Source organism: Haplochromis burtoni, unplaced genomic scaffold, assembly GCF_018398535.1.
Source record: "Haplochromis burtoni strain Fernald_Lab_line unplaced genomic scaffold, NCSU_Asbu1 Contig_595, whole genome shotgun sequence".
NCBI classification, from domain to species: Eukaryota; Metazoa; Chordata; class Actinopteri; order Cichliformes; family Cichlidae; genus Haplochromis; species Haplochromis burtoni.
The window spans coordinates 46,151-62,692 of NW_024582956.1; the positions used below are offsets into that span (position 1 = coordinate 46,151).

General features: G+C 41.9%; 1 protein-coding gene across 5 annotated transcripts in view; it reads right to left on the reverse strand.

Moving 5' to 3' along the window:
• The window catches only part of matn4 (matrilin 4), a 29,227-nt gene that overhangs the window by 6,753 nt on the left and 5,932 nt on the right, over window positions 1-16,542 (reverse strand). For 2 of the 5 annotated variants that reach the window (XM_005948456.3, XM_042214626.1), the window contains 8 exons: window positions 9,739-9,879; window positions 7,689-7,864; window positions 7,252-7,410; window positions 5,836-6,067; window positions 4,633-4,755; window positions 3,533-3,655; window positions 2,394-2,516; window positions 312-434 (listed from right to left, as the gene is read on the reverse strand). In XM_005948456.3, coding sequence (XP_005948518.1) covers window positions 312-434; window positions 2,394-2,516; window positions 3,533-3,655; window positions 4,633-4,755; window positions 5,836-6,067; window positions 7,252-7,410; window positions 7,689-7,864; window positions 9,739-9,811 — 1,132 coding nt within the window. In that variant the 5' untranslated portion in view covers window positions 9,812-9,879. The remainder of the gene's footprint in view (window positions 1-311; window positions 435-2,393; window positions 2,517-3,532; window positions 3,656-4,632; window positions 4,756-5,835; window positions 6,068-7,251; window positions 7,411-7,688; window positions 7,865-9,738; window positions 9,880-16,542) is intronic. The other 3 variants (XM_042214627.1, XM_014329633.2, XM_042214628.1) reach the window with 3 other exon arrangements.

Below are 16,542 nucleotides of genomic sequence, written 5' to 3' on the forward strand. Positions count from 1 at the left end.
CACACACACACACACACACACACACACACACACACACACACACGTTATTCCCAATTTATAACGTTATAGTGAGTGAATGTGACTCTAAGTGTCTAGTTTTACTCTGCATGTGTTAAATAAAAGTGCTGTTTCCAAACAGAGACCCAGATGGACTCAGTTTTCAGTCCTGACTTTAAAGGAGCTGGAAACAACAAGCATTTCATATTAACTCATAGAACGAACAGGAGAAAGAGCAGCCTTTTCTCTGACTGTAGGTGTGTTTCTGCAGGTGCGTGTACACCTGTGTGTATTTGCACGAGGGCTTGACTAACGTGTACAGGTCTTCTCGTCCTCATTGAGCGTGTATCCTTTGTTGCAGTCGCAGGTGTAGACGCCCGGCGCGCTGATGCAGACTTGTTCACAGTCGTGCTTCCCCTCAGCGCACAGGTCAATGGCTGAACAACACATTGAGTGAAAGTGTGTAATTGTGATTAAGATATATTCTTAACATTTATCAGCATCTGAGCCAAACAAATATACTTCTGACATCTGCTTTGGATTTTGTTCTCAGAGGTTTCCAGTAAGGGCTCAGATCGATGGACTAAATGCCAGATATTAATTTCTGGAAACGGTAGACGTCATGCAATAACCCCAAACTCTGAGATTACAGGATTTATTCAAATATAAGCACGCAATCCCCTTTTATTCATCTGGACTCCTTTAAATGACGTTTGAATCTTTGAATCTAATTTTTAATTGACTGTGAGTCACACATATCTTATAAACTGTGTATTCAAAGCCGACTGAGAATTACTTAAAAATGTCTCCTTTCTGCTGTGAACTACAGTCACACTGTGTCTTATTCATGCTGTGGAGATGAGTACGGCTTCAGGAGAACAGGAAGTCTTTGCACCCACAAATGGTCTTAATTTTAAAGGTTCCTGATGAAGAGGTGCTCTGCTGCAGCTGTTGATGTTATTGTCTCTGCATCAGTCTGACACCTTACGCGAGGTCCTCAGTAAACGCTTCCTGCCTTTTTTTGTTTTTTTACCAAAGAACTGGTCCCAAAGCCAAAAGGCTGACACCAGCACTCAACACTTTGGGGCTGAAAGTCAGAACGACTAATGTCAGGAAATTCAAAGAAGCAGGCCACAGATGTAGAAGTTGGCGTTATTTAAATGGGAAGAAAATGAGGACTCCATCAGCCAGTCATTGGTAATGTTCTTGTTGTAGCTCCTTTCATAACCTCTGATGTCAGTCCTTCCAAAGTTGGGCCCAAGGTCTACCAGATTTATTTTTATGTTAAAGAGCATGGAAATGCATCAAAAGCAGGAGCTGACAGCACCTCAACGATGGATTCATTCTGCAGGACGATCGGGACTTTGTCAGTGTTTTGTAACAACTTCCTGAGGAGATCCTTCAAGCTCTATTTCTTCTTTAAAACTTTAAATGGCATTTTCTCTTTGCCGTTTCATCCTTTAAGTCAGAATAACTTCAAAGCACTTTATTAATTTTTATGTTGTTTGTAACTTTGTTCACAAAGGTGACGCATCAGTAACCTTAAAGACACACGACATGCTTCCTGACGAACATGTCGCTGTGAAGCAAGCACTCGTTTCAGGCGTCAGACAGCTCTGAACACGTCACACTTCAGACAGCTTTTTTTCTACTTTTGGATCTATGATGTCACAGAGGGGATATACCTAACACAAAGCTCTGGAGCGAACGCAGCTTGTTTCAGACAGAATATGAAGACCTGCACGGAGGTTCAGTATAAGAAGAGTTATTTTGAACCATACAAAGCCTCAAAGATAAAGTTATGGAGGTGGAAATAAGCAGAAGAGGGTTTCTTTAACAATCACATGCTACCCCGCTGCTCATGCTAGGAATCGAATATTTCTGCTTTCTACCACATTGCTGTTGCAGAAGTGTCCCAAAATTGGCATTCTTGTCCTTTGCATGCTCTCTGCTGTACCTGTGCTTATTTTTCCACGCTGAAACACTCCTTGAATTATTCCCATATCTTGAGTAATTCTATAAAGTTTGAGTGGGGACTGAAAAAAAGCTACTGCATATTAGTCATGCTGCTTTATTCTTGCACCATCTCTCAGGTCTCGACTCAATTTTTTTTAAGGCATCATTAAAGTGTTTTTCATCATCTTGTGGTGACCTCAAAAATGATAATTTAGTATTGTGGATTTCTTCCAGCGCTCTACATAATGTCATGATTATCTAGTAACCAAATCCAGAGATGCATTTGGGAAACGTTAATGTTCTGAATCATGCATTAGCGGTTGGGTCAGGCCGGTTTCAGTGTAAAGAAATCAGAGCCTCACGTCTGTCATAACAGCAGTGGACATCGTGGCTGTGTTATTAACCGGTTATGATTTTCCTTCCATGTTCGCTCTGCTTACCCTGGCAGGTCTTGCTGTCCTCCAGCAGCCTGTATCCCTCGTTACAGCGACAGCGATAGCCATTGAGCACGCTCACACACTCATGATCGCAACTGTGGTTCCCAAACGAACAGTAGTCGATCACTGAGGGGAGGAAAGCAGCGAGGCCATGAGCAGCAGAGAGGACAGCAGCCAAATGTGTGGGTTGCATTTATGTTCCCCTTGTCTCTCAGTAAGTCTCGGCTTTTACCTGCTTTGCTCTGTCCCAAATATGAACCTCATTTGTGAATGACTCTTACTGCAATAAGCTGATATACAAATACAATGAAATGATCATTTCTAACTGTATATCTCCACATGGGTTTGGTACTGCAAGGATTCATACTGTTGACAGGTGAGCCGTGAGGCAGTGATGCTATCGGTGACTGACAGGTGCTCTCCATCTCTTAGTGCATGCCACAAGCATGCAAACACTGAGCTGTAACTGATTAGCTGAAAAGCTCCTGCTCGCTTTCTGTCCCAGAATTTCAAACCACAACTGACGTGCTGGCTCACTCACAAACTTTCTCATACTTTGATGAACAGTCCAGTGAAATGTCTTCTGAAACATTTGAGGCGAGAAAATCAGCAGATTGAGTCTGTGTATGTTAGATAAACAACGACGACTGTCAAAGGTTTTCAGAAGAAACACATCGTACCAGATGTTCCAATTTCCATAAACTAGCTTAAACATCAGCCTCATGCTAACTAGGAATGTGGGACTCGATGTGCTGGCTTATGAAACACAGCATGACTAGAATGCATTGAAATTAAGGATCTAGTGTAAACATACTGTACTGTTTCAGAATTTATGCTTTCTAACTTGTGCTTTAGAGATTTTCATTTAAATGTTTCTCATAAATCAGCCTCGTGTGTGCTGACTGTGTGCAGTTAAGGTGTGTGTACATGTGCGTATGTTACTTCCTGCAGTGTGAGGAAAGTTTCAAAGCAGATCTACAAAAAGATTTAATTGTACAAACTGAAGACGGAGGAACAAAATGCAAACCCTCACTCACCAAGCAGCAGAATCAATGGCAGCAGAACACATTTAAAAGCAAAGCATAAAGGTGATCGATATGAGATGTGTGAATCTGCATGTACATTGTGTGTGTGAGACTAACTTGAGCAGGTCCTCTTGTCATTGTTCAGTTTGTATCCTTTGTTGCAGTCACAGGTGAAGGAGCCCGGCGAGCTGACGCAGAGTTGTTCACAGTTATGTTTTCTCTCAGCGCACAGATCTATGGCTAAACACACACACACACACACACACACACACACACACACACACACACACACACACACACACACACACACACACACACACACACACAAATGATATTACTTTTTATAAGCACTCTCCAGTGTTTGTTTGATTTTCTGGTTCTAAAACTGACTTTTTCTTTTCTTTTATTCTGTTTTCTTGTCACACATGTGCTAAAGGACAAAGCTTCATATTTGCAAGTTTCCCCTGTAAGTCAAAAAAACTTCCTGGAGATTCTGTTTCAGGCAGTTTTTTTTCTACTTTTTAAGATAAGCGAAAATAATTTAAGAAGAACTTTGTTTATCCTGAGGGAAATTCTTTTGTCATACACATGCTCAGTGCTGCAACAGAGGAATAAGATATACAATAAGAATACTAGTACATAGTAATATACAGTAGGATAGTGCAAAATATAATATCAAATAACTCTAACGAAGTAACAATATAACGTCTGGGTGCTGAGAGGACAGCATTGTTGCGAGCACAGAGGACCCGCCTTCTGCTGCTTAACCAATCAGAAAAAAGCTGACATGGTCCCAGATCTGGTGCTGCGTTTTTGTTTCTTGCTATTTTTCTTGTGAGTGTGTTTCATTGTTTTGGTGTTATTCTGTTGATTTTCGTTTTTGATTATTAACCTGTGTTCCTCTCCCTCCTGTTTCCCATCATTACTCACTCTGTGGGGCCTGAATGTCTCTTTGTGTTTTCCCTGAAACTTTTGTGAACTTTGTTCTCAGATTTTGACATTCACCCAATAAAAGAGTTATTTTTTATTGTATTGTCGGCTTATATTAGCCTTTAAGAATAAAGAGCTAAAACAGATAGTTTCAGACAGCTGTAGATCATGCTAATCTCCTCCACTAGAAGACAAAAATAAAAATACAGAGTTCAAAAGGGAAAGACGGTTGTCCTTTTGATTTTGCTGGTAGCTGTTTAGTATAGTGGGAGCAAACTGCAAATTACCTGCGCATGTCTTCCCGTCATCGTTCACAGTGTATCCGGGCAGACAGAGGCAGTGGTAGGATCCAGGAGTGCTCTCACAGATGTGCTCACAGCCGTGGTCTGACTCCAGACACAGATCCACGCCTGTGTCAGATCAGCATTCAGAAAACCAGCTTCAACATATTTAACTTACAGCTTATTATCACAAAATCAAAATCATATTCCCAACGACTTTGTGTTTTTTCTGTAGAAAGGAATTATGGGTGCCCCTGAAGGAAAACTGTGAGATGAAAAGCACTGAGAACCAACACTAATCAAAGAAAAACACTTCATGAGAAAACATCTTCACCAGGACTCGTCTGCAGTCACGACACAATCTCTACAGCTTCATCTGCAAAGCATGATGGGATTAGTGGTTTTAGCCCTGCTGTCACCTCTTAGCTACAGGACTCTTCATTTTCACTGAGAGCTTATTTTATTTCACTGATTTACTTTTTGTATTTATTTTATCCGTCTGCATTTTGCATCTCCCACTGCAGGAGACCAGACTGTTTTTTTTAGCTGTAGTCCAGTGTTGAATAATAGCAGCATGAGGAAATATCGAGCACTTAAGGGATTTGCAGAGGTTGTTATGAAAAAGTATTAGGTTATGTGCGGTCAGAAGGATTTTGTAATTTTTTTTTAACTCGAGCTCGACGTTGTGTTTTTAATTACATAAAAAATCGATGTTGGCCCAGATGAAGCCAATGTCATGAAATTTTAATCGCACAGTTTTATCTGAAGATTTTTGCTGCTCTTACATTAAGATGACTTTAAATAAAAATGATCCAGTAATACAAAATCTATTAGATGGAGATTTTAGAGAAACACAACTTCCAAATCCTTAAAGAGTGGAAAGTTTTTGCATTCCAGTAAGATTTTGCACTCACACGAATCTTAAAACTTACTAGTTACACAACTCATCTTAACTGACTCCAGCTCAGGGTAAATGTTTTTTTTTTTGCTGATTAAAAGCTGAATTTGTTTTTAAAATGAACTCATAGTTGTCATTCTTCTCAGGTACAATAACATTTTGTTTGGAAATAAAAACATAGTATGCTGGTAACATCTAAATATACTACAGAATATAACACAAGTGTTAGAAATAATAAGACAAATAAAAAGCACCACATGTATTAATAGCAGTTACTTGTATACTTTGTATTTCCTGTCCTGCAGTCTTACCGCAGAGCTTATCCTGGAACTGGATGCCAAACTGGTGAATGAGATCAAAGGACTCAACCAGGAAGACGTGGTCCTCAAAGGGCGGTGACGCCATGGCCCTCAGTGATGTCATATCTGCCCTGGCCACGCCCACAGCATAGATCTCAATGCCTTTTTCTCTCGCCTCAGCGGCCACCTCAGCCACGCGGTCCTGAGGACGTCCGTCTGTCACGATCACAGCCACGTTTGGAACCTGAAGCCATCGGCAGAACCAACCAGAGACAGCTGTTATTGACGTCCCCTCCATCTTTGTTTTCTTAGCCCAAAAATTCAGAAACATTTTATTGCTTTAATTTTTTTATTAGATCGACAGACGGATTGGGGCTGCAGCTGCAGTAATGCGGACGCTGCACCGGTCCGTCGTGGTGAAGAGGGAACTGAGTGTAAAAGCGAAGCTCTCAATTTACCGGTCGATCTACGTCCCTACCCTCACCTATGGCCACGAGCTGTGGGTAGTGACCGAAAGAACGAGATCGCGGATACAAGCAGCAGAAATGAGCTTCCTCAGAAGGGTGGCTGGCCTCTCCCTTAGAGATAGGGTAAGAAGTTCGGCCATCCGGCAGGGGCTCAGAGTAGAGCAGCTGCTGCTCCACATTGAAAGGAGCCAGCTGAGGTGGTTCGGGCATCTGACAAGGATGCCCCCTGGGCGCCTCCTGGGTGAGGTGTTCCGGGCATGTCCCACCGGGAGGAGGCCCCGAGGCAGACCCAGGACACGCTGGAGAGATTATACCTCTCGGCTGGCCTGGGAACACCTTGGTGTTCCCCCGGATAAGCTGGAGGAGGTGGCTGGGGAGAGGGAGGTCTGGGCTTCTCTGCTTAAGCTGCTGCCCCCGCGACCCGGCCTCGGATAAAGTGGATGAAGATGGATGGATGGAATTTTTTTATTATCCCAGCTTCATCAGGTAGAGTTTGGCCAGCCAGGGCCTCAGCTCTTGACTGCTGTCCAATCCACACTGCACTAGACCCTCACAAAGCCTCCAGCATTTCATCTACACTTTTTTTAAATTCCTTTATGCCTTTTGTGTCCTTGGCATGTCCTCCTAGGAGGCCTAGGACACAATGGAGAGATTATATCTCTTGGCTGACTTGGGAATGCTTTGGTGTCCCCCCCCCAGAGGACCTGGATGAGGTTTAGACTTAGACTGCTGCCCCCATGACCCTGACAGGAATGTCTGTATGTATGCATAGTTCTGCTCAAAGTTCTGCTATAACAAGCTTCTACAAAATAGGTGATGATATTTATTTCTGTGATGATTTAAATACAGATAATTAAAAAAGAAAAGTAAAGATTTAAAATGAAAATGCCTGAAACCACCAGCACAACTAAAGGAAACGGTTACAAAATGGTTCATTGTGTATAAGACATCCAATAAGTACCTTTGGCCTGTCTCCAGCCTCTGGAGTAAAAGCTTCATTCATCATGTATCTGATGGCGAGTCCGGTCATGGTACCCTGAGCGAGGGGGATGATCTGATTGATGGCTTTCACTATGTTGCTCAGCCTGGCGTGAGTCTTCAGAGTGAACTCAGTGCGGACCTGAAAGCAGTGAAGAATTCAAAGATTAAAACATCATCTTAAGACCAGTTAGTGATGAGAAGGGTTAGCTGTCAAGATGGTAAATGGCCTGTATTTGTATAGCACTTTATTTAGTCCCTAAGGACCCCAAAGCGCTTTACACGTTCAGTCATCCACCCATTCACACACACATTCACACACTGGGGATGGCAGCTACATTGTAGCCACCCTGGGGCGCACTGACAGAGATGAAGGACTACAACATGAAAGGTGGTCTGGGTCCTGTCTGGTTACTCTACCTGACTGGAATACTGAACAACTCCCACTCTGGTGGCATTTAGTCCAATATCCAGGGTGTTAATGATGTCAATCATAAACTTCCTCATGGTCTCAAACTCATGTGGCCTAACGCTGCGGGAGCTGTCGATGAGGAAGACTAGATCCACCGGACCAGTCTTACATTTCTGCGCAGGTTCTGGAAGAAAGAAGAAAAGCAGAATCTGTTCAAACGAGATGTTTCAACAATGGGGAAAAAATTCAAGAAGAAGTCAGCAATCCTGCGACCTCAAAAGCTCCAAATTTAAATTTGGTGAGATCCCAGAAAACATGAAACATGGGGATTTTTATTGTGTCGTTACACAAATTGTTCCCCAACAAATGCTTCGTTCCTGTTTGAGTGATGTTTACCGCAGTGTCCAGCTCAGGAAGCTGCTGAGCCTTTTTTAAAATATTTTTGTAGTCTGCGTTTAATGAATTTCGGTGGGACGCAGTGGACTGTTTCACTTTCAGGAGCCGGAGAAGCAAAGTGTGATTTCGACACATGAAACACAGATGTGGCCTCAGAATGATGGAGGAGACTCACAGACGGTGTCGTGTCTCGTGTGAAAGGATCAGAGCTGTTTTGGTCCTCTGAGGAAAACCGAAACAATTTTACTGTTGTGACTGATCAGCAGGATAAAAGGCTGCTTCTCTCTTACTCGACTTTCTTTTTAAATTGTGTGGATTTTACTCTCTCTCTGAAGCACGACAGCAGCAGCCTTCCTCAAACATCGGTTCAGCGTTCACATTATTTACCACCTGAGCGCTGCTTCTCGGTGGCGTCAGCCGCCACAGGACACCTGTTTTTGTCTTTATATTTTTCGGACGCGCTCCCATGTTGTAACATCATCTAGGTTCAAAAACGCTGCCGTCATGAATGAGGTATGAGGTTGGCTTGTGTTTGTGGTGTGGCTTTACGAGTTGGAAAGAAACTGTTTGATTAATGCCCATCCAGAATTTCTTCAGACAAAGTGAAAGTCACAACAGACGAGACTCAGTGTCAGAATAAGCAGACGTGTGGGACCGATGGAATCCATCTTTAGGTTCAAATAGACGTCAACAGTAGCCAATTTTTAACGCCTTATAAACATGTCCACTGCATTGTCTGGTCACATAAATCAAGTCAGCCGCAGATGTAATGTATAGGTGTCAGGGATATGTCCTGAAACATTCGTGCCTTTCACAGAAGTCATAATTCACACGCTTGTATAAAGAGTCCTATTCAGTGACCTGCGTTGGCAACATTTACAGGTTATAACTTTTCTAAAAAAGTCCTCAACCCTTCTTTTTACATTTTCTATCTAAATTTGGGTCTTTGCCGTTTCTTAGTCCTAATTTGGTCAATTAAATTAAACCGTGACTCCAAAAGTTAAAGATAAAAACAGTTTTGAACTCAATAGAGCCACACGCATGTCACTGTGTGTTCATAGTTAGCTAACATGATCTCAGTCATCACAAACACCTTATATTAGACATTTTAAATGTAAATTATGTTTTCCTCCTTTTCGAGGACACATTTACATTTAATATCAAACATGTTGAAAGCTTAAACAACAAAGACTATAAATGGGTACGTCCCTGTGAGCCAAAAGTTCAACAAGGACACCACCAAGGATTATTTTGAACTGTTCATGCAAAGCTACCCTTAAAGTGAAAAACATATGGCTCTGGTAAAGGTGTAATTGTTCTGTCAAATGGTTGTTTAAACCATTGTTTATAGTTATCGACTCTCTGCAATCCACTGAAAGCATCTGATTTAAAATCATAGCTTTCTTATTTAGGCTTTGGTTTGTCTTTGTGCCGTGACTCTGTGTTTCTATTGTGACCCACTTTAGCTCCCTGTTCTTTTGATCATCTAAAATGCCCAGCATTAAACATTTATCTCTCATTTTTCCAGACTTCCTTTTCTTTCATTTGTTTTCTTAAAATTAAATTATGCCCTCATTTATATATCCTGTTTAGGAAGAGAAAGGTCTTTATTTATTTTTTAAAAGAATTTTTCAGTAATTCTCACAGTATCTGCACACTGACCTGTTTTTGGTCTGGCTGTTGCGAGGACAGCCAGGGTCAACAGGATGAATGCGCTCAGTTGTCTCATCTTCATCCAAATGATATCGATCTAGCAGACGGGTCGCTCGCAGCTGGGCTCAGATAAATTGGAACAGGATCAAACTGTGAAGAAAAGACGAGCAAGATAGTGCTTTAATGTCTGCAGATGGAAGAGGTTAGGATGGACAGATTAGTCTGCAAGACATCAAACGTGGACACAGGAGATCCCGCTTTCCTTCTTTCCCATGCTGACGATCCTCGAACAGGCACGAGCCTCATCAACCAGCGCCGAGCACACAGACCACAGCACATACCTCGATTCTTATCTAATCCTTCAAAGTTATTTGTGTCTAATATGTGTGCCTAAACACACACAAATTAGAAATTACCTCTGGAAGACATTCCTAGATCACATCAGACACACTTAATCATTCTTGAGAGCAACTGAAGTGCTTTGTCCTTTGAGCTTTGTCCTCATTAATACCAAACCTAAGATTCAGGCCTGACACATCTGTATGACGACGACTGTGACAGATTTTTGAATAATGTGAATTCAATTGTGAATGGATGTCTCAATTAAAAACCACCTCCAGCTGTGTGGCTCACCATGTTACTTGTATTAGCAGCTGTTGGTCATGTAGATACGTTCTGGATTTTATTACACTATTACTGAATACATACACAACAGGAATGTGCTTTCAGGGGTTCTAATGATGAGAGAGATTATTTCTGAACCACTGCCATGATGCATACTTGGATGGAGCTTTAAATGGAAGCAGAAGCAACTAAAAAAAATCATTGGCATCTTCAGTGTTTTCATTAAGAATACAGTAGCTGTCTTATACCTTATATTTTGCAACATATTCTCCACTCACACAACTGAAAAATGTTTAATCTCTTGAAGCTCATCAGAGTGATCTGTAAAGTGTTAATGATGACAATGGCAGTGAAACATTCCAGTCCTGCCCCTTCATAAAACACTCAGCGTAACACACCTGGATGAGGTGCACAGCAGTACCTGCTAACAGAAGGCTGCAGGCAGACACAGAGACCCTAATGTGTCTGCAGGCGAGCAGCTCCAGCAGCAGCAGGGGGATAATGATAAAGTCTGGGACGTGTTTATGTTTGAGGCACTGGGTCAATTCAAACAGGCAGCATGAAAGCCACCTCTCTTTCATTTAGGCCCACAGAGAGGGGTCCTTCGGGGGTTTATCGCTGTCTGACTGGCTGCCAGAGACTGCGGTCATCACTGGCTCAGATCAGAGTAATGAGTCAACAGACGTAGCCGAGCACAAAGGCTCTTTTTTCAGTTTGTGTCTCTGTTTGTCTCGTTGCCTTTCCCTCCGTCTCCTCGCCCACTTTCTCTCGTCTCTTTCACTCTCGTCCACATATTTTCTCTGCCGCGATGGTTCAGCCAAACACTTGGAGCACATTTTTCTTGCTTTTATGTTTTCAAGGTTAGCTGGTGGTTATGTCTTTATCATTTTGTCACTGACCTGTGCAGAGCGCATCAATCATCATAGCTTCGGCCCCTCGTATTACACAGATCTCGATTCCTTCTACCTTCAAACAAAGATTATCAAAAGCAATGTTATTTTTCTAATTACTGAAAAATATTCAGTCCATTGTTACAAGTGTGTGAATAAAATGAAGGTGGTTGTTACTGAAGTTCAGGGTGTATCAGACTACAGTCAGATTGTTCCCACTTACACAATATTAGATCCAGATCCTGACACGGTGAGATCCTAATCAGGGCCCTGGTAGTAATTTTAGTGAGCGTGACAAACGTGCACTATATGTCACATAGTGAGGCCTCTGCTGTGACGTGACTGAGTTCATGTAGGAAAATGTTTCAAGAAAATGTGTTTTTTATGGTTTTTATGTAAGGGGACCTATCATGTTATTTTCCACCTCCACATTTCATACTTTATTAGCTTATACTAGGCCTGGGTGGCCCCAGTTTCTCTCCCTTTAAAGGCCCCAGTACACCCGCTGCACTGGTCGCTTCACCTCCCACCAGTAATGTCACCGCACAGCCGCTTGTTTTTGTGCTCACCCCGACCTCACAGGTCACCGCTGCAGTTTTCTCCTGAACAAGGTTACGGTTAGGATTAGGCATTCATTTTTCATGGTTAGGGTAAGGGGCTAGGGAACAAGGTTTTAATAGTTTTGCAATTTTCATTAGTTTTTATTTTTATTTAGTTTTGACTTCAGATTTTCAATTTTATATCAATTTTAATTAGTTTTTACCATTTGTTTGCTAGTTGTTTTTTTAAGTCATATTTGCAATAATTAAGTGTAACAAAATCCCAGTTTCATCATATCAGTCATGCTCTTCTGCTTATCCTTGGGTATGTTGCTATTCCAGCGACCATACCCTGCAGCCTGGACACGTTGCCAGTCTGTCGCAGGGCTAACACGCAAAGACAGACAACTCACATTCCCACCTATGGGGAACCAATGGGTTCTTTAAAAAGAAAAAAGAAATGAGGGCAGATGAACAACCTTTGGTACCAGGTACCTATAAAAAGATATATCTTGGCCCCAATGAGGCTATGAACTCTTGCAGAACCAGGTATTCCTAATTTTGGTTCAAGTGAATTACTAAACTTTTTGAAGGCAATTGACTCACACAGTTGTGTAGATATCCCGGTCTCCATCCATCCATTCGCTTCCGCTTATCCTTTTCAAGGTTCAAGGTTCTTTATTTGTCACATGCATAGTTATACAAGTATAACACACAGTGAAATGTAGCCTGACACGCTCGACATGTGCAAAAAAATTGGGGGGGTAGAGGAAGAACATTATATATATATATATATATATATATATATAGTATATTTTCAGGGTCGCGGGGGGCGCTGGAGCCTATCCCAGCTGTCATAGGGCGAAAGGCGGGGTACACCCTGGACAGGTCGCCAGTCTGTCGCAGGGCCAACACACAGGGACAGACAACCATTCGCACTCACATTCACTCGCACATTCACACCTAGTGGCAATTTGGATTATCCAATTCACCTATCCCCACACGCTGCATGTATATCCCAGTCTCAATAAACATATTCGCCAACGCTTCGTCTCGCTTGTGATGTTCCTGCGAACTGACCAACCAGTAGCCATCAGGTCGCCGATTGAAGCACTGCATTAATGGTTTTTGTGGAGTTGTCTCGGGATGCATCACGCTGCCTTGCCTGGAGTTAGCTTCTGTTTCTGGGGATGAGGGTTGGGCGTGCTCCCTTACCTTCAAGGTAAACTAGATTACCAATCAAAGCAATCCCAAATTAGACTCTGGCGCTTTCTCCCGCCTTTTGCTGACACGATTTTGCGCGTGGACGAAGCAGCAACACAGACGACTCGACTAACATACTGCCACCTGCTGGCATAATGAGACACAGCAAGAAAAAAACCTGGAAACTACACCTCATTTTCACGCTAGACTATTGTATGACACACACACATCAGTGAAAACTAAACACATTTTTGCTATAAATTCAGTTAATTTTAGTTTTGTGAACACTCATTACAGTTTTAGTTAGTTTTCCTTTTTTCGCAAAGTCTCGTTTTTATTTTTATTTCCGTTAACGAAAATGTTTTTTCATTATTTCGTTAGTTTTCGTTACCAATAATAACCTTGCTAGGGAAAGCGTGTGTGTGTGTGTGTGTGTGTGTGTGTGTGTGTGTGTGTGTGTGTGTGGTACAGCTTTCTGTACCCACAGGGCAGCAACCAGCCCCCCACCTCCCCTTTTCCTGTCTCCCCCACTAAACAACAATCCACTGGATCCTGCCGCCGCTCAGCGTGTGCGCTGCAGACACACACACGTATCACAGCTCTGCCTCAGCCCGGGTCACAGAGCAGCATATGTTCTATAATTATCCACAAAGAGAATCTTTCAGCTCAGAGCCAATATTTTCTCGTTAAACATTTCATTGACGGGTTGGTGGTGACGGCTGCCGCTCGCTGTGGCTGCGAGGCTGCTAACAGTGTGAGTCTTACTTCGAGCTCCTGTTTCCTTCCATTAGCACAGTAAACAAACTTAGATGGTCTGCTCGCCAACCACTCTTGGAAATGTATTCACTACAGTATCTTAACTGTCCACTGTGATATCAGTTTTATGAACAGCACATTATATTGTGCAACTGCAGCATGGCAGTATAATGTATTTGAATGGGCTTCCTAATTTTAAAGAAAATGTGCTTTAAATACAAAATCACATTTAGAAAGGCAGCTAGATGCTTGTGAGGAGCAGTTTGATGCCACATACTGGAGAGTAAATCAACCGTGCAGTTTACTCAGCTACTTGTAACACGGCAGTCAGAGAGCAGAGATATTGTTGATGTTGGCGTGAAGGTGACTTTACCACGAGAGATGAAACACAAACTGTTTCTTTAAAGTTCTTTTCGAGCTCAGGCAGCAAAAATGAACCTCTGGATTTATCCACGTGTCATTTTTAAAGCTGATATTTAAGAGGGTAAAAGGTCAAACTCATAAATGTCATAATACGACCGTCAGCTGTGTTTAAGGACAGTCCATCTCCAAATCATCTGCACTATTTAAGTTTGGGTTTCTCTGGTTTGGAGATTTCAGCGGAGAGGATGTTTGCGTTGTCTTGAATCTGATGGAACCAAATGGCATTCATGGTTAAGACTCCATCAACACATTTAAAAAACACTTTCAAAAAAGCATGATCCCATTACAACCCTTGTTACATATTTTTCATGTAACTATTTTCTTTCTGCGGTCTACATCCATCAGTGAAAAGACTCAAACAGCTAAAACTAAAGCTCAGCTGCATCGATCCTGTTACATACAAACACATTCAATTTCATACTTCCTGTTTAGTTTATGAAAAAGTAACATTATTGTTGCTTTCAGTGAGTTTTGTAAATTGATCAGTAAATCCATAATGAGTCATATCATCATCAGATGAAGGCTGTGGAATATAATTTCTAATTGTCTGTGATTGTAGTGATGTAACCTCCACTACACCAGTAAACACTAAAGTAAAAGTACTTACATAATTTTTACTATTACTGCCTAATGAATCAGTTTTATGTCAGAGGCTCCATTTCCACATTTTTGCAGATTTCTTAGCTTCCCATCAGCTCGTCTGAACGGACACGTTTGTGCTGTTACCGAACAAAGTCAAAGCACAGACGATCACAGACACACTTAGACAACAGCACATTATCAGGCCTGGGTTTCCTGTTAGTGCTGCTCCCTCTGGGAGAAGAACATGTTGATGCATTTTCCTGCTTTCCCTGGACTCTTCCCTGATGTCAACTCACACTGAAGGCAGTGGACAGAAGGAACTCTCACCTGGCATGGGCATTGCTTCAGCACCTGCAGAACACATTTACAGGACGTTTAAGCTGCATTAGGCCTGATGGTGATCAGAATTATCACGTTACTGAAGGAAAGGATTGTAACAAATTGATTATTGGCTAAACTGATTATTTTCTGAATTAATGCATTTTTTGATTATATGACTAATCTTTTAACTGAGAAGCAGTTTCTTTTTGGCTGTTGTTTATCTGCCTTAATTAAAACTCATCTCCAGTTTTTTTTTAACCCAAATAAAGTGACTTTAACTTTAAATAAGAGTAAACTGAAATAAAAACCTCATCCATGAGCTCAGATTTTCAGACTTGTGGGAAACGGTTCCTTTTCTCTGCCTCTCAGAATATTTTTGCATCATTTTTGAAGAATTTAATATGTGGCAAAACAAGTTTTATGAAACATAAGAATAATAGATTTGGACAGTGGACCTAGGCTGGCAGAATGAGCAGGATCCCAGCACATTTCAGTCAAAACACTGAATATGTTTCAGCTTGTTTTGGATCCATTCTTCTCCATCTGTCCCTCGCTGCTCAACAGAGGCTGACAAATGTGACTCCAAACTGTTCATCTGGCATCTCACATCACCAACCAACACAAAGCCCTTTCACAGGAGTTTTACAAAGCTGGCAGTTTCAGCATTGGTCAGAGCTGGCAGTAAATCACAGGAGCTGTAGCATGTGTTTTTGGTCCGGTGACTGCTGACAGATGGAAAGCACAGGCATCTTGTTGACTCCTGTTGTTTGTTTTTGTCAGGCTTTAATGTTCTTTGCAGATGTTATCGCTGATTGTGAAACACAGAGACACTGCACGAAACGTCAGGCTCACACATGAAGGTATTTACACGTAAACATGAATTTCTACAAACCCAAAACACAGATTTGCTTGTTCATCCTGTTAAAATCAAGGTAGGTCAACAAATTGGAAATGAGTTGGGATTTTTATTAAAAGATCAATAGCACTAAAATCTGTGTGAGAATATGAAGTCAGTACATGGTAAGCTTTGCATGAAAGACTCGCTCTCTAAAGGTTGACGTTTCAAGGTGGGGGTAGGATTATGTCAGGGAGCTGCTCTGAGCTCCTTTTTATTTGCAGTGGTGATGGACGGCCTGACAGATGAGGTCAGGCAGGACCCTCTGTGGATGATGATGTTTGCAGATGACACTGTGATTTGTAGTGAGAGTAGGGAGCAGGTGGAGGAGAGCCTGGAGAGGTGGAGGTATGTGCTGGAGAGAGGAGAATCATAAAGCTAAAGGCTTGAAAAATGAAAAGTTTTGTGGATTTCTTCTGTTCTCAGTTTCCTTAGAAATCTGCTGCTAAATGCTCACTCATTAGCAGAGGGTGTTTTCGTGTTATGAAGGTAACACAGTATCTTGTACTGCCAGCAGGACTGATTTACAGATTGTAAATAACAGCCCTTCTCAATGACTAACTTGCATGTTCCTCAAATA